General features: G+C 33.9%; 3 protein-coding genes across 10 annotated transcripts; 1 reads left to right on the top strand and 2 right to left on the bottom strand.

Annotated features, from left to right (window-relative positions):
• Positions 1–1,147: 1,147 nt before the first annotated feature.
• Positions 1,148–3,914, top strand: LOC140887871 (histidine-containing phosphotransfer protein 1-like). Of its 2 annotated transcripts, none has more exons than XM_073295450.1 (7): positions 1,148–1,386; positions 1,496–1,626; positions 1,772–1,902; positions 2,672–2,740; positions 3,097–3,168; positions 3,259–3,331; positions 3,648–3,914. In XM_073295450.1, exons 2-7 carry the CDS (start codon positions 1,567–1,569, stop codon positions 3,705–3,707), a joined length of 465 nt encoding a protein of 154 aa, XP_073151551.1. In that variant the 5' UTR covers positions 1,148–1,386; positions 1,496–1,566; the 3' UTR covers positions 3,708–3,914. The 2 variants fall into 2 exon arrangements, with proteins under 2 accessions (XP_073151551.1, XP_073151544.1); XM_073295443.1 differs by having other exon boundaries at positions 1,534–1,626.
• A 365-nt stretch (positions 3,915–4,279) lies between these two features.
• Positions 4,280–21,787, bottom strand: LOC140887858 (nucleoside hydrolase 3-like). Of its 4 annotated transcripts, none has more exons than XM_073295414.1 (13): positions 21,683–21,787; positions 9,671–9,972; positions 8,697–8,876; positions 8,487–8,597; positions 8,057–8,392; positions 7,535–7,711; positions 7,175–7,459; positions 6,960–7,082; positions 6,666–6,863; positions 6,189–6,442; positions 5,423–5,627; positions 4,946–5,254; positions 4,280–4,764 (listed from the first exon to the last, which is right to left on the bottom strand). In XM_073295414.1, exons 2-13 carry the CDS (start codon positions 9,860–9,862, stop codon positions 4,474–4,476), a joined length of 2,661 nt encoding a protein of 886 aa, XP_073151515.1. In that variant the 5' UTR covers positions 9,863–9,972; positions 21,683–21,787; the 3' UTR covers positions 4,280–4,473. The 4 variants fall into 4 exon arrangements, with proteins under 4 accessions (XP_073151515.1, XP_073151504.1, XP_073151524.1 ...); XM_073295403.1 differs by lacking the exon at positions 21,683–21,787 and adding an exon at positions 10,073–10,250; XM_073295423.1 differs by lacking the exon at positions 21,683–21,787 and having other exon boundaries at positions 8,723–8,876; positions 9,671–9,809.
• LOC140887844 (nucleoside hydrolase 3) lies at positions 16,461–21,845 on the bottom strand. 4 transcript variants are annotated; one of them, XM_073295362.1, is made up of 13 exons: positions 21,683–21,845; positions 21,318–21,519; positions 20,670–20,849; positions 20,460–20,570; positions 20,031–20,366; positions 19,707–19,883; positions 19,347–19,631; positions 19,125–19,247; positions 18,831–19,028; positions 18,353–18,606; positions 17,570–17,774; positions 17,090–17,401; positions 16,461–16,903 (listed from the first exon to the last, which is right to left on the bottom strand). In XM_073295362.1, exons 1-13 carry the CDS (start codon positions 21,703–21,705, stop codon positions 16,613–16,615), a joined length of 2,697 nt encoding a protein of 898 aa, XP_073151463.1. In that variant the 5' UTR covers positions 21,706–21,845; the 3' UTR covers positions 16,461–16,612. The 4 variants fall into 4 exon arrangements, with proteins under 4 accessions (XP_073151463.1, XP_073151473.1, XP_073151482.1 ...); XM_073295372.1 differs by having other exon boundaries at positions 21,318–21,560; positions 21,683–21,812; XM_073295381.1 differs by having other exon boundaries at positions 20,460–20,544; positions 21,318–21,782.
• Between the last annotated feature and the right edge of the window lie 1,253 nt (positions 21,846–23,098).

The raw sequence follows: 23,098 nt of genomic DNA on the forward strand, positions 1-23,098 counted from the left end.
AACCTTTCTTGTCAAATAAATTTAATGTGAAAGAATCTTCATACTTTGGTCATGCGATATTATTAATTTATTATATTGTAAAGTATGTTATCTTTAATCCTTTTCCCATTAAACGTCAAGGGTTCTTTCATTTTCCAATAATCTTTAAAAATAATATTTAAGATATACAGATTGCATAAAAATTAAATAAATAAATAAATTATTCTTGGACAGCCATATTGTTAGGTCAATTTATATATGCGATAAGAGATGCTCCAAGCACAATGGTGGGCATCTAGAATACGCTAATATTGATTTTAATATTTCAATTATTCATTTTTAACTTTTATTGTAAAGGGTGCATGAAAAATAAAGAATGAAAGTGAGAGCCACGCTAAAATATTCATTCCAAAAAATGCTCTTTTTTTAAAAAAAAAAAATTGGATGCCTTGAATATAGGGAATATAATTCATCCAAGCATCAATAATAAAGGGTACACATTAATTATTATTTTTTTATAGCTAAAAAGTTGTTTTAGATTAAATTTCATTGAGTCTTTCGTCATTGTTTTCAAGAAATATAATTTTATTAATTCTCAATTAATTATAAATAATTATAACTTGTTTCTAGAAGTTTTTCTTGAATAAGCACAATGCCACAATCTCGACCTTTCTCTCTAATATTGTCATATATTCATACATATACTTGACATCATCCTCCATGCAACTCTGATCTATGATAAATATATATCATGCTATTTGTGTGAGAGATATAAAATAATCTATTATCCTAATCTAAAATCCAAATTTATCATAAAATACTATTTCTTTTTATTAAAATAATTTTCAACTTAAAAATACTTATCCTATTAATTCTCAATAAATTATATAAAATATAATCTTGAAAATTTTTATTTTTAATATAACATTTAATAATTTACTTACCAACAAATATTATATTTTTACTAATTTTTCCATACCATATGCTAAAATATTAAAAAAAAACACATACGAAATTATATTTTAAATTAATAATGTCGATATATATTCAAGCGTCGCGTGTAAAAAATAATCAGTATTAAATAAAGAATCAATGCATGTTGCTATAATATATTTATTATAAAAAAATAAAATAAAAAGAGAGAAATATAATTGGAAGCAACATTACAGAGAATCTGCAATAAAAAAAAATAGATGGAGAAAGAAGTGGGGATGGCAAAAAGATGGTGGTAGGCTAGGGGAGAAGTATCTGCAGATTTGGATAGCCTCAACAAAATGATGACATAGAATGCCAAAAATATGGTAGGGGCCGTCAAATAACAAAACAGCGCAAATCCCAAAGAAGTAAAAAAGCACAGAAAAAAGCAAGTGTAGACTGCAGATTTACACTGCAAATCACCAGAAACAGGTAAAAAAGTTTCGATCTTTATCAGTGCAGCAGTCTGTGTTCAAGAGCATTAACTCCACCAAATCCCTTTCAAGATTTTATTATATCCCTCAAGATCTGGGATTGCCAGCTAGTAACCGGTCGGCTTTCGTTATTGTTTTTGTGAAGAGACAAACGAGACCTTGTTTGGGAGGCGGAAACATGGAGGTGAATCAGTTGCAGAGGAGTTTTGTTGAATATATTGCCGCTTTGTTTCGTGAGGTAAGTAGCTAACGTGGGAGAAATGGGGGAAAAAAACTATGTATTGGTTTTGTGATGTTTTCTTGCTGGGTTTTTTTTATTGGTTTATAATGGTGTTTTTTGTTTTGTTTTGTTTTGATGTGGGTATTTTGGTGGTTGTTTGAAGGGATTCTTGGATGGGCAGTTTAGTCAGTTGCAGCTGCTTCAAGATGAGAGTAATCCTGATTTTGTAGTTGAAGTGGTGTCTCTTTTCTTTGAGGATTCCGAAAGACTTCTCAATGATCTTACCAAAGCTTTGTGAGGATTCGTCTTCTACATGTGTTTCTGTGTGTTTATGTGTATTATGTTTTGGTGTAGTAGTAATAGTATGCATGTGTGTTTTTCTGGCAAGAAGCCATGGAGCGAACAGGGCAGTATTCCCATTGACTTTAGCTCTGTACCCCTATACTATATGTAGATTTTATATACAAGATTACCTAGCTCATTAATTTCATGTGGCAATTGTAGAGCGAAATATAAAGTTGAGAGATTTTTCCACCTCATAAGATTATCTCTATGTTTTTGCCCCTTCGAGCTTGTTAGATATCCAACGTCGACTGGATTAAGTTTTTGGATGTTCTATATATGGATTTGGACAGTATAATCTTCCGCGCTTGAGCTAGCTTTTGGTTGTAGTTAGGCCAAAATCCATCATCTTAACATCGTGTCAGACTCCAGACCCACCGTGTTAGACGCGTGCGTGTGTTAGGTGTCTCACGGAGTAAGTCCTTGAGAGTGACATATCAACTTGAACAATCCTCCTTTTGAGCTAGCTTCTAGGTAAAGTTAGACTAAAAAATCCATGATTTTAACATGACTCTCCGTTATCGTGTTTATGACATATGATAGTTGCTTCCTATTGACTCAAATTCTGGAAATACATGCAAATTTTTCTCTTATCATTGTTTTTTATGTCTTGAAATTTTTTGTAAGATTCGGGTATTGCAAATAAGTTTCATGGTTCCATCTGTGTGTGGGTGAGCTCTTTTATGTGCAAGAGATAGTAATGGTGAGTTTATTGGTGCAGAGATCAGCAGAACGTGGACTTCAAAAAGATTGATGCTCATGTTCACCAGCTGAAAGGCAGTAGCTCAAGGTATTCGTAACAAGAAACAAAATATTTTAGAAGGTTTTTTAGATGAAGTATTTTGTTTAATTTTGCTATTTGGAACCATAATACTTGAAACTTCTTCACCATTTTAAAACAGAAGAAAAATCTGATGGTTATTTTAGCTAAGTTCCAGCCTTTCTTAATTCACACCATATTACTGGATAAAAGAGGCTATATAAGCTCCCCATGGAGTACTTTTCAACACAATTTCTTTAGAATTCATAAAATTTTACCAATGGATTCTTGAATACCCATTCTAGAAACATATTCATGTGCCAAGTTTTCAGATTGAACTTGTGATTTTCTTTTAGTGCTAATAGTTTGTACTGTTGGTGTAATAGCATTGGGGCACAGCGAGTCAAGAATGCCTGCATTACTTTCCGAAACTACTGTGATGAGCGAAACATTGAAGCGTAATAATTTTTTCCCCCCTTCCAAGATTCTCATATGAAGCTAAATAGACACCGACCCCAACTAGTTTGAAAATTGGAATATCTTGTTAGGTGCCTGAGATGCTTGCAAGAAGTTAAGCAGGAGTACTTGCTTGCCAAAACTAAGCTTGAGGCTTTATTTCGGGTATGCCCTTGATCTCTTTAATTTTGTGGAGAAAGATTTTCCGGAACAGCACGACAAATCTTGATCACACGCTTTGCTTTCATTGCGACACATATCATTTATGTTCTTTTAGTTCATCAAATCTTGTTGTGCTACTGAACTAAGGGGATACGTTGTAAACACGCTAAGGTAAGGACGATACCAGAAATCTGATCAGGGCTCGAGGAATATTTTCATATGTACATTGATAATGTGAAAAAATAAATGCTGAGAAGTTGAAATTTCTATGCACATGAATTGTAGAACTAGTAACTTACTCACATTTTTTTAATTTCAGTTGGAGCAACAGATTGTTTCTGCTGGCGGAGCGATTCCAATATTGGATGAATTCTCTTAAAAGGAGTGTTATCTCCTCTGCCGAGTTTTCGAGAATGATGGGGGTTCTTCTTGTATGTCAAACGTTATTCTGTTAGCTTCTTGTTCTGATTATCTTTGCACCATTAAGTTTCTCTGGCTTCTGGTTGTATGATCAAATGTATTATGTGACATTTACATTTGAGTTCAGCTTCATTTTCGAACAAGAAAGCAACGTTAACATGTTTCATATTTCAGATTATATACATCAATGAATGATAGGTGCATGCTGTATAATGTCAGAAGTCACAAGGTATCATCTATTTATGTCTGAAACGTGAAGCAATTACCAGTTGGAACTGAAGTTTTGTGATGGCATATAGAAGTGTTAGATAACCATTGTTGCTTGTATGTCACAATGTGTTCATTAACCAAGTTTAATAAAAATGTGCATGAAAAAAATGAGCTGAGCCCAGTATAGTGAGCTCTGATCTGAAAGTAATATGACGGTCGAATTCGAGCTAAAGCAAGTTAGATCACCTAGAGGAGTTCACTTTTCTTATTGCAACGTGTTTTTCAACTATCTGAACATGAGTGCTTAGCTTGATACAGGAGTAAATATCAAAACTTATAAACATTAGATTCTCTGCATGTCTGTATCACTATTAACAATTCTTGACAAATGCATCTGCGTCACTAATTGGAATTCTAACCAATTACACCCAAAGAATCGTGATTTTTTTAAGGAAAAAATCTCTATTCCCAAATCTTTTATCTATTGAAAGTTAGGCATTTGTGCCACTTTCATTTTAATTCCGTGCTCTATTCCATTGTCTTCTCTGCTCTTCAAAGCTTCCTATTACAGCAGATTGCTTTTGCTCCCCAAGTTGGTTTGCAAAAGCATTGTAATAAGCTAAAAAATCCACATTTTCTAGTATTCTCACTGAATTCCCATTATTTTTACCAATGATTATTTGTCCATCTTCTGATTCCACACCACTTGCCAAAACTTGAACTTTCTTTACTCCAAATGATGCATTTAAAACTGAATGATCACCTGCTAAGATTACTGCCCCAAGAATTTCCCCTAAGAACATATCCTGCAAAAGGAGAAAAATCCTAATTTATTAGGTTAAACGATGATTAAATGTTAAAGACCATATGCTCTTGGCTATCTTTAAAGCGTTTTATCACATCTCTTCTTAACTACAAGAGAACATATCCTAGATTTTAATAAAGGGATGAGTTGGATCCACCAAAGTAGGGGAAGTTTTTTCATACCACATGCTGGTAACTAGGATGAGCTCTGTGTAGCCTATCCAATCTTGAGATCAAACGCCTAGCGAATAGAGCCTCTGGCGTCTTCTTCGTAAGTTGAAGGCTGTCTAAAATCTTGGCGAATCGGCTAACCTTGCGTTGAACTCCAAGCGGGATGAGCGTGATGTTGTGTCCATAATAAAGAACTGTTTTTGCAGCTACAGGATCAAGAAACATGTTGAGTTCTGCATATTCATTTGAAGGAATGTTGATCACATTTCCTCTGATACTACTCTTGTCGATGTTTACGTGTCCTCCCACTATGAATATGTCCTACAAAAGATCAATAAAATTTGTGGATCTGACATCCTTAAAGGGGTGAAATTGAAAATGAGATTCGATAAATTTAAAGCTGCAAAAACTCCAACATGAACAAAAAGCAACTTTGCTCTAGTAATGAAACATTAAGCAATATAAATGGATTGGTTTAGCTGCACTTACCTGAATAAAAGAGGTAGAATTCTTGTCTGAAAGAATAATCCTAGCGATATTTGTCAAAGGCCCGTTTGTCAAAATGGTAACTTTAGATTGTGACTTGAGTGATTTGACTACGGATTGCCAGATTTCAAGAGCTAGTGGCTGTCTAAGTTCAGGATGATCTGTGTCTCGAGGAGCTCCGAATCCCACAGAATTTTCTGCTGTATATCTTAAATTAAAAACATCAAAGATCCACGTGTAAATGTATTTTCCAAATAATCATCAAAATTATTTGATAATTTAACATAGTTTTCGGAAAGCATAGTGCTACAATTTGCAAAAGAAGAAAAAGAGCATATGGCTATTAGATATGACACCGACACTGGTAAAAAAGGTCGGTCTTCTCGATGATTTGACCATGCTACACTGAGAGATCTACTCCAATAGTATAAATAACCATTAGATTGGATGGAACCCACGTGTTCTGTGGTGGAATCCACCCCAACGGCTAGAATAACTTAACAATATAATAGATCTCCTCGTGTAGCATAGTGAGAGTCGTCCCTCCATGGCTATTAGTGAAAAATATCATAGAATTTACTCATCCGAATAAGGTTTAGTGAGGTTAGGAGCGAACTCTTAATAACAACAATCACCCTTTAAATTTTATGTATAATCAGTTTTTTGTAAATTTACTAGCTTCAATCTTACCAACGCAATAGGCCTCAAATGTTAAGTTATAATGTAAGAAGTGGAGAAAAAGAGAAGTTTAGAAAATTTAGCCAAAAACCTTCGAGGGCTTCGGGGTAAATCACGAGCCAAGCCATACATTGTGTCAGAATCAAGGAAGCCACCGCTGCCGTGTGGTATGGTTCTACTGTACTTGCAACCTCCAACAGCTGAGAAAATAGGATCTGATTGATTCAGTGGGAACACGTCGCCCAATCCAACCGGAATGTCGTCTCGGCCCATCATGTGTAGCAAATCATAGATGACATCTATGGTTGCTGCGTTTGCCCATCCAGTTGGAGTCACTAATATTGCCTGGATGTCACCACACCAAATGCACGCTTATAACACCTTATTTCACTAGACTAAAAGTTTTCCTACTCTATTGTGTACTTTCATTATAAAAAAACCAAGGTCAATTCCCTCTAAAAAAAATATGCATGGATCCATCTAAATTCCTAGCTCAAGTGCAGCCCTATCAGTTGAAGGACGCGTGGAATAATTTGTGGAAGTGGGGAAGAAGCAAACTATATTTCACCTTAAGATTTATGACTTCTATAGGCATCTTGAGGAGATAAAAGAGAGCCAAGAAATCTCCTGCGCTCATGTCCATGTCAAAAATTACGTTCCTCCCTAGCTGTTTCCCCTTCAAATCTGGTTTGTATAGAACTTCTTTATAGTCAAGAAACTGTGTCGTGAAATTGAAGCGGCCGCTTTGTTGAGGCCGGTTTACAACCTATAATCAAGATCATCTTTCTTAAATGTTAACTAATGCAACATGACTTGAATGTGATGGATATAAGGCGTCATAAAATGTATAGATCAAGTTTACATCAAGAAAACTTCTGAAATACTCTCGGTTCAAAGGACTGGTTCTATCAAGGTTTGGTTTGGCTCGTGTGGCAACAAGAACACGAACACCTCCTCCACCAGTCACTTCTGCTGTATAGCCATCCTGTGCAACTTCTTAGAGACATGTTAGAGAGACATAAATCACATAGAAGGAAAACTTGTATTATAAAACTTCGTGAAAATTTGATATTTTACCTTGCATCTGCCTTTTCCATTCTTGACCACACAGAATGGATCGCGAAGTCCGGTCTGGACATGGCCACTATGAACACCGTTTTTCTTCAAGCCAAACTTTGGTTTTTGAAGGCCATCAAAGAACGGATTTGATCCGTCGGATATTCCATACGGCTCATTTGATGTAATCACAGTAATGTTCATATACTCCATGACAGCAAATTCATTTTCTCCGTTATTGTTATTCTGATTAAGCATTATGGAAGTGGCTACACCAGATAGAAATGAATCCCACATGAAGTAACTCTGCAGAGAGTGAAGTTTAATGATGTTAAATGTTTTGTAGATATGATGTCTAGGAGTAGTAAATTATTTATTTACCGTAAAAAACTGGTTGTCAAACCAAGTATCACGAGTCATTTTCAATGACTTGAATATGTATTGTGTCTCATAAGTAAGTTGATTCTTCTCAAGTTCTTCGAAAAAATTGCTTGAGACGGGGATCGTGTTTGTGGCATCTAAAGGAACAATAGTAACTGGAATGCCAGAATGAATCACCTGTAATGCAAGGACTGATAAAAGATCAAGTAAAACTATGTAAAGAGGATACTTAGTAGCCTAGTGGCCAAGACTAAGGTCCTGAGTCAGTCTCTGAGATCAAGATGTCTCAGGTTCGATTCCCGCTGACTGCGGGTTAGTTTCCTAATTTATTTAGGTTGATTTAGTTACTTTCTTTGCTTGAGTCAAGCACGTCTCGAGTCCATGCTTAAGTCTCGTCGGTTGTGCAAAAAAAAAAGAAGAAGATACTTAGTAGATAGGAATTCAAGAAAATTACTAATATTTTCATGGAAATCAGTGTCTGCTAAAACAATGGATAAAAAATGTGATATCATCTAAAAGAACCTGATAGGCAGCAAAGGGATCTTCAAACATGTTAAACTCTGCATATGGATTTGATAAATAATCGGAAAAAATGTTTCCTCTATCACCACACTGTTGAGGCTGACACGACGATTCAGCAGGGTTAGGACAGCAACCGGTTGGATTTTTCGATCTTACACCACCACCCATTATGTAAATATGCTCAATATTTTTCTTGAAATGCGGGTTACTCATTAGAAAAATACCCAGATTGGTATTCGCTCCAATCACAAATACTGTGATAGGACCAGCAGAAATCTTATCAATCATCACTTGTTGAGCCGTTGGCTGGCGCAGAGGTAAATATCTCCTACTTCCCTGGTTTCAATTCAATATTTTTTATCACAAACATGGCATTCCTACATTTTTTTTAATGCATTAATCGATATTGATGCATAGAGGAGTCTCATACCTGTGGAAGAAAGCTTTTCCTGAATCCAAAATTTGTATCAATATCTAATCTTCCTCCAAGACCTACTGGTATAGCTTGTCTATATCTGCAATATCCAGCGGTACCATTTCCCTGGTGAAATGACCCGATAATACTTATATCAAGATCTCAGATGTTGCGCGACTAAAAAATTAATTTTCAACATGGATTCATGAAACAGGAGGGTGTAACTTGTTCGATAATGGGGTGATACCCACCAACATTCGGCAAAATAGTACCGTCCTCGAGTATACTGCCTTCACCTCCAACACCAACAGAAATGTCATCTCTCCCCATCATGAAGAGAATGTCGTATACTTGATTTACAGAATGCCCTGCGTTAGTCCATGCATTTGTGTTCAAAGTAACTGCCTGCACAAGTTTATGAAAGTAAAAGAAAAAATCAACATATGAACTCTATTGCATTAGTCAAAATCAAGAAAAAGTAACATAAGCAGTCAGATTGAGCCCCCAAAAATTTCTCCTGTGGTAGGAAAAAGCAATCATCATTTATTTTTCTACAGCAAGTTTGCAGCTGCTTTAAAAAAGCCGGATTAAGGCCCGTTTAGTATCAAAAGCCAGATCAGAAAACAATTTTTTAGTTTATAAGGTGTTTGGATGGTCATTTAAGTGCTGAAAAACACTTTTTTAAGTTAAATTTAAAGCTTAAAAAACACATTTTTTAAAAAAAATGTCAATGTAATCTAAACGGGCTCTAAATATTAGGCCATACTCTGAAGATCAAAGTCCCAACTCGAAAAGCTAATCAATCCAAATCCAAAAATACTATTTATCAAGTGGGAGAGTCTCTAAAACTTATAGATCAAGAAGCAATTCTTTGTGAAAACAGAACCGGATTGTAGCATTTCTCAGCCTCCTTGCACCCCAACAGCCTATAATCTGATACATTCCACATTGTCACGCTAGCATATGCTATCGCCTCCACTCAGTAGGAGTACCAAATTATCAAGAAATGAAACCGATGGAGAACTCAAATCCAAAAGATTAATCTTTTATTAAGTACTAAAGAATACTGGGATCCTAAAACAACAAGATGAAAGAATCCATGTGATGCCATTCAAATCTCATCAAAAAAATCCTCAAATTTCAAAGAAAAATCTTGCTACAACTACAAGAACTAATGTTGTGTTACTTAGCACGAATACCTGCAAATCAAAATCTGATCTATTAAGCTTCAGAAGGTAGAGCAGAGCAAATATATCAGCTGTATCGGCATCAGTATCCAATAGAATCCGATACGGCCGCCGCTCAGCCTCCACCACACAAGAGACATTACTTTCAATCAACACAAACGTGACTAATAGCATACATATGCACACACATCTCTGCAGCATCATCTTTATCTCCCTTTCCACACAGTGCAAGAGGCAAGAAATCTTGATTCTTGACTCGCTTGAAGTACAGCTTTTTACGTTCAAATGGATAAAATACGCATCAGTCCGTTTTCCTGGAAAAGAACGCAGGATCCCACAAAGAAAAATGAAATGAATCGATTGTAAGAATTTTCAAAGACACGAACTTTTGTACTTACAAAACCATCATAGTACCTTTTCTCGGGTCTTTCAAGCATGGAAGAGTGACTATAGGAGCGTCGAATGATGATTCCAAGAAATACAAAAGGAGAGATTTTGAAGATGAATGTTGCAAACAGAGGGCAGAAGAAGGAAGAAATGTTGCAGAGTAGAAGATTGTTGACGCTAATTGCAACAGAGTGTATTAAATAATCATGGCATGGCAGCATATTTTGGAGAAAGCTTTGTCCAAGTTCTAGAAGTGAAAATGACCCTTTTTTTTACATAATTAACTTGTCTATTTTTTTGTCCTATACATTGATTTTTTAAAATTTGATTTGATTTTATTTTATTAACTTTTAATTTTTATTTATTTTGGTTCTCGTTTGACTTGATAGCTTGACAAGTCATTATTTTTCAAAGTCTTGTCATTATTTTCTAGTGTCTATAATTTTATTTTTCAATAATTTTTTTAATATGTATCAAAAAAATAAGTTTATGTGTTTGAGTTTTTGGATCAGTTAAATAATAAAATGGAAAGTTTGTCTATAATTTTATTTTTTCAATAATTTTTTAAATTTGTATCAAAAAATAAGTTTGTGTTTGAGATGGAGAGACTAATAGCAAAGTAAAAAAATAGAAAATATTTATTTATCTATTTTGGAAAAATAGATATAAAAGAGTGTTACATTAATATATTTGGATGGAAAAATGCTTTGTTTTAAAAGTCAAAATCTAGATGCCGTAGAAATGACTTTTGGGCTTCTGTTATGTATTTATTCAAAGAATATGTTACTATGTGATGGTTTTACAGATCTTTATTCGTGAGACGAATCATTTTTACTCATATTTACATTAAAATGTAATATTTTTGATATAAAATTAATATTTTTTTCATGATTGACCTAAATAGGAGATATATTGTAAAAATTGATCCGCAAGACCATCTTACAGGAGTTTTGTGTTATTCAAAAGTAGAGGTATCAAAATGGGGTAGGTCCGTCGGGTTGATCCGCCCCGCCACACAAAATTGGTGGGTTGGGTTGGCAATTTCCCAACCCGCCTAAAAGATGGGCCGGCCCGCACCACCCCACCTAATGGTAGGTTGTGGTGGGTTGCGGGTTTGGCTGCGAAACCTGCCAATTTACACGTGAGCCCACCGGGTTGGCCTGTACCGCCACCTAAAAAAGGTGGGTTGGGTTAGTGTTTGCCCAACCCGCCTAAAAAATGGGCCGGCCCACATGACCAACAGTTACAATCCTTGAAACATTCACTTGCTCTCGTATGAGTTCTCTTGAAAGTTCTTCTTTATGTTGTTCTACCCCGGTTCTGATCTATAAGATCTGGCCTTTTGTTTAGACCAAACTGCTCTTGCTTTCTAAGAACTCTTCATTTTTTTATTATAGAGATTATTTCTGAATTTCTTCGTCTTAAATCCCTGTGATTTATTTCCAATTATTGTTGGGAGATCGTTGTCTCTACAATATAGAGGAATATGTTTATTAATACCCCTTATCGTTTTGTAGTTATTTTGTAATGCTGCCATGTGGCACCATTCTGCCAATTTTTCTTTAAGAAAAGAGGCTCGTCTTGCCAGTGTGTCTGGATTACCTGAAATGTATTCTTTTATAAGCATTTCTTTCCAGGAACTTGACATTTTTGAAAAAAATAGCTGAATAGCTACATTTTCTTCAACTCCCGAATTCCATCTATATTTAATGAACAACATAATGTATTCATCTACTAAACAGATATCGTGTAATTCGAAACTATACAGAGCTTGAGTATATCTTCTTTTCTTCTCTGTATCTTGATTATTGAAGTAGTCAACTCCTATAAATTGTGCTTTAAATATGGTAGTATTTCTTCCTCCAATCTCACTTAGGGATTCTCCTGCTAAGACTGATTCCTTAGTCTCAGGCATTGTCATTTCCCATGCTATCTTAACTGATCTCATGAGACTCATTTCTAGCAGTTTAATGAATCCTTCTTTATTGAGATCTAAAGTTCATGCTGCAATTCTCATAGCTGACATCCAATCGTCTATAAGATCTTATCTGTTTTTGAAATCCAGAACATCGAGGTTTAACATAACCCCATACGGATGTATCGGATCTAAAATAGTTTTTTCATAAGGAGTTTGGTCGAGTGGGATTCTACTCCTTCTCGACCTAGTTCCTGTTGGATGCGAATTTTCTCCAACCTGAAATTCACTATGTGATTCTTCTGTTTTAACCACATATCTTGGAGGATTCCCTGTAGGTTGTTCACTTTCAGGGAAATTCATCTTTAGATCTACTACTTTAAGATTTGCAAATGAATCTGCAAGATCTTGTAGATCCTCAAGACCTAATCTTTCTACAATAGTCATCAGATAGTATTTTATCTCTGATATTGCTTTTATAAGATTGATTATCATTTCTTCATCAGTTAAAGATTTTTGTACCATTTTGGTTTTATCTTTCTGATGTAACCAATGTTCAGTACCAAACGAGAGTGGTAACCTTCCTCCTGTATTACCTTTTCTAGAACTTGAGATTTGTTCTAGAGTTTGGATTTTTGTTTAAAGATCCTTTAGAGTTGCAAGAATTTCTTCTTGCCTCTTAAGAATTTTTTCAATCTTTCGAGGTATTTCATACAGCTGATTGCTGTAATATTGTACCTTCTTTTGAATTTCTCTAAGATCTCCGGAGAGTTTAGAGAAATTTGGGGTAATCTTTAGAAATTGGGAGTTAGAAATAATATTTCTTAATCCCTTAAGAGCCTACAAAAATCAGAGCCTTATTAATTAAGATCTGTTGTAAAGAATCTATTTTAAATAGATTCACTTGTTTATAGGATTTCATATAAATGAAATTCTTCTGGTTCAAACTTTCGTTTGAAATCATTTTCTGTTGAAAATCTCCTCCTCAACAAAGAAAAATATGATGTAAATAATAATATTACGTCTGAATAATTAACCAAAATCTCTTATACCAATTTTAGGGATAGTTCTTCGTACAATAATTAAGCACAAAATCTTCAGATTCTAGCATAAAACCTTTAGATTTTAAGCATAATTTAGCATAAATCCAGTACAAGAATTAAACATTTAATTATCCAAGTTTGGTGGTCCAAAGGAGTTTTTGCAAAGAATATTTGGATAGGAAATTAGAGCAAAGTCAAGTTTGGGTTTGAAGATTTATCACCAATTTACCCTAAAATTTTTACTATATTTTTTTATTTTACTCTTTACGTGTTTCCTTCTTCAATTATCAAGTGGCAAACTTGTTATTTTTACATTTTATCTATTAATTAATAATTATTAATATTGATAAATTTTAATAATAATTTTTTTGTTAGCTCGAACATTTAAAAATATAATATGGACATGAATTACAAACTAAAATATAAATATAGCTCAACTTTATTTTTTTTTCATTTTAATAATTTTATTTGATTTCCGTTTAAATTTTGAATTAAATTAATAATGTTATTTATTCGACTATTTCACTATAAGTGGAATAAATTAAATTAATTAATTATTTAAAATAATTATATGTCATTAAATTTAAAAACTTAAAAATAATATCTATGACAAAATGTTTGAATGCTTTGAATGGAAAACCACAATGAATAAATTAAATATATTGGCAAATGAAAAAAAAAAACCTAAAATCACCATTATTACTTCTAAAAAAAACTGAATACATTTGTTGGGATCGGTTTCCTTGATAGAATTGGTTCCGGAGAACTAAAATTGCTAGAAAACTGATTGCTTGAACTCACTGTAGCAGTTGATCTCCAAAATACTGAGTTTTATTCAGTTGAGGTTGGTCAACTAAATCTTGTTCTTTGATCAACTGGATAAGTGAGGAATAAGGTCAACTAATATATTGAACTAGTAATATGATGGATTGTGTGGGTAAGTGATAAACTGATGAAATTAAACTTATAAACATTAGATTCTCAGCATTTGTATCACTATTAACAATTCTTGACAAATCTATATGCGTCACTAATTGGAATTCTAACCAAATATGCCACGCCTCGCTCCCGGGGTCGGGTGACATCGCCGTTGCTTTCAAATAAAATTTAAAAACAACCATACTCTTAGTACAGAATTTAACAAAAATCAGTCTATTTCATGAATACATTTCAAAATATAATATTCTTGATATTAATTTATCTTGGTACGTACAATCACCTTCAAGATAATTAAATAAAATCAAGATTTTAATATATTGTAACCCTTAAAAAATTCGGGTTTTCACATCCCTCCACCTTATTGAAAGTTTCGTCACCGAAACTTAATTTAACTTAGTTGACTAATGACATATGACTAAACTATTTTACCAATAATTTCGAAAATTAGATCCCAAAAACCATAAAATCCAAATGTCAAACTTAAATTCTAAATATTATAACTTAATAAGCAAGTCATAATATCAAGCTCAAACTCAAATCCCAAATGTAAAACTTAAATATCAAAAGTAAAAAATTAATCTAATTTCCAAATTTGTTTCGTCACTTAGTAAAACTATAGTTCTCATATGATTTTTCATAAATCCCAAATTCTTGACAACTATAGTTCCCAAATAATTCTTATAAATCTCAAAATCACGATTCAAATATTTCAATCTATAATGTAATCTAAGTACTAATAAAAAATCAACATAACTGAAACCAATAATTCACAAACAAAATCAATCTAACTTAAAGTCACCAAATTTTTCCGCAAAATCTCTCAAACTTAAAGGCCAATAAGTAAATCTCAAATATTATATCGCATATGCAATATAAATACTAATCCCAAGTGGTTCTTTCAAATTCTAAATCCTAGTTTCCAATCAAGACCATATATTCTAAATCATAATCTCTCATCAAGATCAAAAACCTGGTTTTGCTCTGATACGCCGTTGCTTTCAAATAAAATTCGAAAACAACCAGGCTCTTAGTACAAAATTTAACTAAAACCAGTCTATTTCATGAATAAATTCTAAAATAAATATTCTGTATAACTCAATATTCCCAAATAAGGAATAAACTTTGCGGAAACGTCTTACAACTTAAAAATAAGAATAATAACGATAAAATCTAAAAAATTATCTTCCTCAGCATCCCAATACATATCTTGTTCTTGCTCATCTAGGTCGTCATCTTCATAATCTGGGAGGGAAAAAAGGCAAGGGGTGAGTGTTTTGGAAAACACTCAGCAAGTGGGGGTCGTTCGAGACATGTAACCAATATATGCATAATCATAGGAACACAACACATCATGAACACAAACTTAAACATAACTCAATACTTGGACCATCAGGCCGAACATCATCATGATACATAATCTTTCGAAACATGAACATAAGCACTGAAATTCATCTCTTTTTCATGATTTACTGTCTTCTATATGTTAATTCTCTAAGGAGCGAGACCATGTTCAATATGTTAATCTTCTATGGAGTGAGGTCATACAACGGTTACCATATCACCGTATAAAAGTCATATCATTACCATATTCATTCGAATCATAACAGTATTCGATAACATACATGATACAACATAAACCAACATGACACGAACAAAAGACACATGCTCAAACGAATTTCGAAAACCAAAATACCATGACTCATCAATGAATATTTTTAAAACCACATCAAGGAATATACATACAAAAGCCCACTTACCTTGCTACATGTGCAAAATCAAATACTTGTATTGTTGCATTGTTTATCTTCAAAAAGTCAGTCATCTTGATGAAACGTCTTTGACATATTGAACCGTCGGATCAATATGAAATTTGGTCTGGACATCTCTAAGGACATGATTTAAATTGTGAACGGTGGAGATCTGGTTTCAACGTTGTTTGTATTCGTTTCTTGTCCACTAACAAAAGCTGCTCAATTCCCGAGTAGAATCTGTGCAGAAATCTTGTAAAGATTGTATAAAATATTCTAGCCGTTGGATCGGTCTGAAATATGGACTGCAATCGATAACATCTCCTTCTTCAATCTGAACGGTGGAGATCGAATTCAAATCTATATAGCATCAACAATAGGTCGGACTAGGGCTGATTTTTCGAACTATAAGAAAAATCTCTGCAGCATTTTTCGCCTACTCTCACACGAAATTTGAAAGAACTTGTGATATCATTTTTCTTAAGCATTGTTTCTCTATTTATAGGCACCCAATAGAAGTTTAAGATTGACTAAGATACTGATAATCAAAGTTTAATGAACATTCTATCTCTCAAGATTTGACTCCATCTAAATCTTGCTTACTTATCTTATTTTTGTAAACTAAATATCTCACAAAATTAATAATAAATATATGAAAAGATTCTCACCAAATCTACTAATCTGGCATATATTTTATCTCCAATATGCAAACTTTCAAAATATAATATTCTTGATATTAATTTATCTTGGTACAATCACCTTCAAGATAATTAAATAAAATCAAGATTTTAATATATTGTAACCTTTAAAAAATCCGGCGTTTCACAAAATACACCCAAAGAATCGTGATTTTTTTATACAAAAAATCTCTATCCCCAAATCTTTTATCTATTGAAAGTTGAACATTTGTGCCACTTTCATTTTAAATCCGTGCTCTATTCCATTGTCTTCTCTGCTCTTCAAAGCTTCCAATTACAGCAGATTGCTTTTGCTCCCCAAGTTGGTTTGCAAAAGCATTGTAATAAGCTAAAGAATCCACATTTTCTAGTATTCTCACTGAATTCCCATTAATTTTACCAATGGTTATTTGTCCATCTTCTGATTCCACACCACTTGCCAAAACTTGAACTTTCTTTACTCCAAATGATGCATTCAAAACTGAATGATCACCTGCTAAGATCACTGCCCCAAGAATTTCTCCCAAGAACATATCCTGCAAAAGGAGAAAAATCCTAATTTATTAGGTTAAACGATTATTAAATGTTAAAGGCCATATGCTCTTGGCTATCTTTAAAGCGTTTTATCACATATCTTCTTATCTTAACTACAAGAGAGCATAACCTAGATTTTAATAAAGGGATGAGTTGGATCCACCAAAGTAGGGGAAGTTTTTTCATACCACATGCTGGTAACTAGGATGAGCTCTGTGTAGCCTATCCAATCTTGAGATCAAACGTCTAGCGAATAAAGCCTCAGGCGTCTTCTTCTTCGTAAGTTGAAGGCTCTCTAAAATCATGGTGAATCGGCTAACTTTACGTTGAACTCCAAGCGGGATGAGCGTGATGTTGTGTCCATAATAAAGAACTGTTTTTGCAGCTACAGGATCAAGAAACATGTTGAGTTCTGCATATTCATTTGAAGGAATGTTGTTCACATTTCCTCTGATACTACTCTTGTCGATGTTTACGTGTCCTCCCACTATGAATATGTCCTACAAAAGATCAATAAAATTTGTGGATCTGACATCCTTAAAGGGGCGAAATTGAAAATGAGATTGGATAAATTTAAAGCTGCAAAAACTCCAAATGAACAAAAAGCAACTTTGCTCTAGTAATGAAACATTAAGCAATAAATATGTATTGGTTTTAGCTGCCCTTACCTGAATAAAAGAGGTAGAATTCTTGTCTGAAAGAATAATCCTAGCGATATTTGTCAAAGGCCCGTTTGTCAAAATGGTAACTTTAGATTGTGACTTGAGTGATTTGACTACGGATTGCCAGATTTCAAGAGCTAGTGGCTGTCTAAGTTCAGGATGATCTGTGTCTCGAGGAGCTCCGAATCCCACAGAATTTTCTGCTGTATATCTTAAATTAAAAACATCAAAGATCCACGTGTAAATGTATTTTCCAAATAATCATCAAAATTATTTGATAACTAACATAGTTTTTCAAAAGCATAGTGCTACATTTGCAAAAGAAGAAAAAGAGTCATATGGCTATTAGATATGACATCGACACTGGTCAAAAAGGTCGGTCTTCTTGATGATTTGACAATGCTACACTGAGAGATCTACTCCGACAGTATAAATAGTCATTAGATTGGATGGAACCCTCGTGTTCTGTGGTGGAATCCACCCCAAAACATGTCATTGGCTAGAATAACTTAAACAATAGATCTCCTCGTGTAGCATAGTGAGAGTCCTCCCTCCATGGCTATTAGAGGCATTTACTGTATAAAAATACATAGACATCATAGAACTTAAGTGTAGTGAGGTTAGGAGCGAGCTCTTAATAACACAATCATCCCTTTAAATTGTGTATAATCAATTTTTTGTAAATTTACTAGCTTCTATCTTACCAACGCATTATTAGACCTTAAATTTTTAAGTTATATTGCTAGAAGTGAAGAAAATAGAGAACTCCAGAAAAATTTAACTAAAAACCTTCGAGGGCTTCGAGGTAAATCACGAGCCAAGCCATACAATGTGTCAGAATCAAGAAAGCCGCCGCTGCCGTGTGGTATGGCTCTACTGTACTTGCAACCTCCAACAGCTGAGAAAATAGGATCTGATTGATTCAGTGGGAACATGTCGCCCAATCCAACCAGAATATCGTCTCGGCCCATCATGTGTAGCAAATCATAGATGACATCTATGGTTGCTGCGTTTGCCCATCCAGTTGGAGTCACTAATATTGCCTGGATGTCACCACACCAAATGCACAATGATAACATTTTATTTCACTAGACTAAAAGTTTTCCTACTCTGTTGTGTACTTTCATTATAAAAAAACAAAGGTCAATTCCCTCCAAAAAAAAATATGCATGGATCAATCTAAATTCCTAGCTAAAGTGCAGCCCTATCAGTTGAAGGACGCGTGGAATAATTTGTGGAAGTGGGAAAGAAGCAAACTATATTTCACCTTAAGATTTATGACTTCTATAGGCTTCTTGAGGAGATAAAAGAGCGCCAAGAAATCTCCTGCGCTCATGTCCATGTCAAAAATTACATTCCTCCCTAGCTGTTTCCCCTTCAAATCTGGTTTGTATAGAACTTCTTTATAGTCAAGAAACTGTGTCGTGAAATTGAAGCGACCGCTTTGTTGAGGCCGGTTTACAACCTATAATCAAGATCATCTTTCTTAAATGTTAACTAATGCAACATGACTTGAATGTGATGGATATAAGGCGTCATAAAATGTATAGATCAAGTTTACATCAAGAAAACTTCTGAAATATTCTCGGTTCAAAGGACTGGTTCTATCAAGGTTTGGTTTGGCTCGTGTGGCAACAAGAACACGAACTCCTCCTCCACCAGTCACTTCTGCTGTATAGCCATCCTGTGCAACTTCTTAGAGACATGTTAGAGACACATAAATCACATAGAAGGAAAACTTATATAATATATTATAAAACTTTGTGAAGAATTGATATTTTACCTTGCATCTGCCTCTTCCATTCTTGACCACACAGAACGGATCACGCAGTCCGGTCTGGACATGGCCACTATGAACACCGTTTTTCTTCAAATCAAACTTTAGTTTTTTAAGGCCATCAAAGAATGGATTTGATCCGTCGGATATTCCATACGGCTCATTTGAAGTAATCACAGTAATGTTCATATACTCCATGACAGCAAATTCATTTTCTCCATTATTGTTATTCTGATTAAGCATTATGGAAGTGGCTACACCAGATAGAAATGAATCCCACATGAAGTAACTCTGCAGAGAGTGAAGTTTCATGATGTTAAATCTTTTGTAGATATGATGTCAGAGTAGTAAATTTTAATTATTTACCGTAAAAAACTGGTCGTCAAACCAAGTATCACGAGCCATTTTCAATGACTTGAATATGTATTGTGCCTCATAAGTATGTTGATTCTTCTCAAGTTCTTCGAAAAAATTGCTTGAGATGGGGATCGTGTTTGTGGCATCTAAAGGAACAATAGTAACTGGAATGCCAGAATGAATCACCTGTAATGCATGGACTATAAAAGATCAAATAAAACTATGTAAAGAAGATACTTAGTAGATAGGAATTCAAGAAAATTACTAATATTTTCATGAAAATCAGTGTCTGCTAAAACAATGGATAAAAAATGTGATCTCGTCTAAAAGAACCTGATATGCAGCAAAGGGATCTCCAAACATGTTAAACTCTGCATATGGATTTGATAAATAATCGGAAAAAATGTTTCCTCTATCACCACACTGTCGAGGCTGACACGACGATTCAGCAGGGTTAGGACAGCAACCGGTTGGATTTTTCGATCTTACACCACCACCCATTATGTAAATATGCTCAATATTTTTCTTCAAATGTGGGTTACTCAATAGAAAAATACCCAGATTGGTATTCGCTCCAATCACAAATACTGTGATAGGACCAGCAGAAATCTTATCAATCATCACTTGTTGAGCCGTTGGCTGGCGCAGAGGTAAATATCTCCTACTTCCCTGGTTTCAATTCAATATTTTTATCACAAACATGGCATTCCTACATTTTTTTTAATGCATTAATCGATATTGATGCATAGAGGAGTCTCATACCTGTGGAAGAAAGCTTTTCCTGAATCCAAAATTTGTATCAATATCTAATCTTCCTCCAAGACCTACTGGTATAGCTTGTCTATATCTGCAATATCCAGCGGTACCATTTCCCTGGTGAAATGACCCGACAATACTTATATCAAGATCTCAGATGTTGCGCGACTGAAAAATTAATTTTCAACATGGATTCATGAAACAGGAGGGTGTAACCTGTTCGATAATGGGGTGATACCCACCAACATTCGGCAAAATAGTACCGTCCTCGAGTATACTGCCTTCACCTCCAACACCAACAGAAATGTCATCTCTCCCCATCATGAAGAGAATGTCGTATACTTGATTTACAGAATGCCCTGCATTAGTCCATGCATTTGTGTTCAAAGTAACCGCCTGCACAAGTTTATGAAAGTAAAAGAAAAAATCAACAACATGTACTCTATTGCATAAGTCCAAACTCGAAAAGCTAATCAATCCAAATCCAAAAATACTATTTATCAAGTGGGAGAGTCTCTAAAACTTATAGATCAAGAAGCAATTCTTTGTGGAAACATAACCGGATTGTAGCATTTAAGGCAACCGACACCCCAACAGCCTATAATCTGATACATGCCACATTGTCACACCAGCATATGCTATCGCCTCCACTCAGTAGGAGTATCAAATTATCAAGAAATGAAACGGATGGAGAACTCAAATCCAAAAGATTAATCTTTTATAAGTGCTAGAGAATACTGGGATCCTAAAACAACAAGATGAAAGAATCCATGTGATGCCATTCATATCTCATCAAAAAAACCTCAAATTTCAAAGAAAAATCTTGCTACAAGAACTAATGTTTGTGTTACTTAACACGAATACCTGCAAATCAAAATCTGATCTATTAAGCTTCAGAAGGTAGAGCAGAGCAAATATATCATCTGTATCGACATCAGTATCCAATAGAATCCGATACGGCTGCCGCTCAGCCTCCACCACACAAGAGACGTTACTTCCCATCAACACAAACGCGAATAATAGCATACATATGCACACACATCTCTGCAGCATCATCTTTATCTCCCTTTCAACACAGTACAAGAGGCAAGAAATCTTGAAGTACAGCTTTTTACGTTCAAGAACGCAGGATCCCACAAAGAAAAATGAAATGAATCGATTCTAAGAATTTTCAGAGATACAAACTTTTGTACTTACAAAACCATCATAAGTGGATACAATCATAGTACCTTTTCTCGGGTCTTTCAAGCATGGAAGAGTAGCGTCGAATGATGATTCCAAGAAATACAAAAGGAGAGATTTTGAAGATGAATGTTGCAAAACAAAAGGGCAGAGAGAAGGAAGAAATGTTGCAGAGTAGAAGACTGTTGACGCTAATTGCAACAGAGTTTATTAAATGATGATGGCATGGCAGCGTCTTTTGGCCAGCATTGTTCAAGTTATTTTAATTTTTTAAAGTTTGATTTTGTTATATTAATTTTTAATTTCTTTCTTGTGGTATTATGATTGACTTGATAACATTGCAAGTCATCGTTTTTCAAAGTTATATCATTATTTTTTAGTATTTCATCTGTATTTTTCGATGTTACGTTAACAATTTGACCAAATTAATGGAAATCTAAAATTTATTATATCAAAATCAAATTTTAAAAATTTAATAAATTAAATTCAAAATTCAAGAGTTTGTCTCAATTCGATTACATATCCCTATTTAACACTTGAAAAAGGTGAAAATAAGTTTTGGATAAGTTAAATAATAAAATGGAAATTTTGTCAATATTTTTTTAATATGTATCAAAAAAATAAGTTTGTGTGTTTGAGTTTTGGACAAGTTAAATAATAAAATGGAAAGTTTGTCTATAATTTTATTTTTTTCAATAATTTTTTTAATTTGTATCAAAAAATTGAGTTTATGTGTTTGAGATGGAGAGAACGATAGCAAAGGAAAAAATAGAAAATATTTATTTACTCAAAAAAAAAATATATGTATTTATTTATTTTGGAAAAATAGATACAAAAGAGTGTTAAAATAATTTGAAATGAATATATATATTGGGACGGAGAAATGCTTTGTTTTAAAAGTCAAAATCTAGATGCCGAAGAAATGATTTTTGGGCTACTCTTTAAATATTTATTTAGCATTGTCTCACATTGTCTCACGGATTTTTATCTATCCATATTTATATTAAAAATTAGAAAGTAATATTTTTGACATAAAAATTAATATTTTTTCATGGTTGACCTTATGACCTATATAGGAGATGGCAAAAACTCCTATGAGACGGACTCAAGAGTCATTTTTATGAGACGGATCTCTTGTATGGGTTATCCATTAAAAAGTATTATAATTTATGCCAAAAGTATTACTTATTAATATAATTATGGATAAGGTCAACCCGTCTCACGGATGAGACCGTCTCACAGAAGTGTTACTCATAGGAGATCTGTATCATAAAATTGATCCGTGAGACCATCTCAGAAGAGTTTTTGTGATTTTCAAAAGTGAGGTGTTATTTTTTTATTTTTTTCCTTAAAAAATAATAAAATGTATAATCTTTTTCTTTAAAAATAACATTTTAAACACAAATTTAATTAAATGTCTAATTTTTTTATTAAAATGTTTAATTGAGATTGGATTTCTGTAT

The sequence above is a fragment of the Henckelia pumila genome, chromosome 1, assembly GCF_033568475.1.
Source record: "Henckelia pumila isolate YLH828 chromosome 1, ASM3356847v2, whole genome shotgun sequence".
In the NCBI taxonomy this organism is placed as follows: Eukaryota; Viridiplantae; Streptophyta; class Magnoliopsida; order Lamiales; family Gesneriaceae; genus Henckelia; species Henckelia pumila.

Bases quoted from the DNA above. Each gene is read 5' to 3' on its own strand.
- LOC140887871 (XM_073295450.1), top strand. From the start codon at position 1,567: ATGGAGGTGAATCAGTTGCAGAGGAGTTTTGTTGAATATATTGCCGCT. The intron at 2,741-3,096 runs GTATTCGTAACA...TTGGTGTAATAG, and splicing joins CTGAAAGGCAGTAGCTCAAG to CATTGGGGCACAGCGAGTCA. The intron at 3,169-3,258 runs GTAATAATTTTT...ATATCTTGTTAG, and splicing joins GATGAGCGAAACATTGAAGC to GTGCCTGAGATGCTTGCAAG.
- LOC140887858 (XM_073295414.1), bottom strand. From the start codon at position 9,862: ATGATGCTGCAGAGATGTGTGTGCATATGTATGCTATTAGTCACGTTT. The intron at 7,460-7,534 runs GTAAATAAATAA...CACTCTCTGCAG, and splicing joins TTGACAACCAGTTTTTTACG to AGTTACTTCATGTGGGATTC. The intron at 6,443-6,665 runs GTGAAATATAGT...GGTGACATCCAG, and splicing joins TAGAAGTCATAAATCTTAAG to GCAATATTAGTGACTCCAAC.
- LOC140887844 (XM_073295362.1), bottom strand. From the start codon at position 21,705: ATGCTTGAAAGACCCGAGAAAAG. The intron at 20,367-20,459 runs GTATGAGACTCC...AATTGAAACCAG, and splicing joins GGAAAAGCTTTCTTCCACAG to GGAAGTAGGAGATATTTACC. The intron at 18,607-18,830 runs GTGAAATATAGT...GGTGACATCCAG, and splicing joins TAGAAGTCATAAATCTTAAG to GCAATATTAGTGACTCCAAC.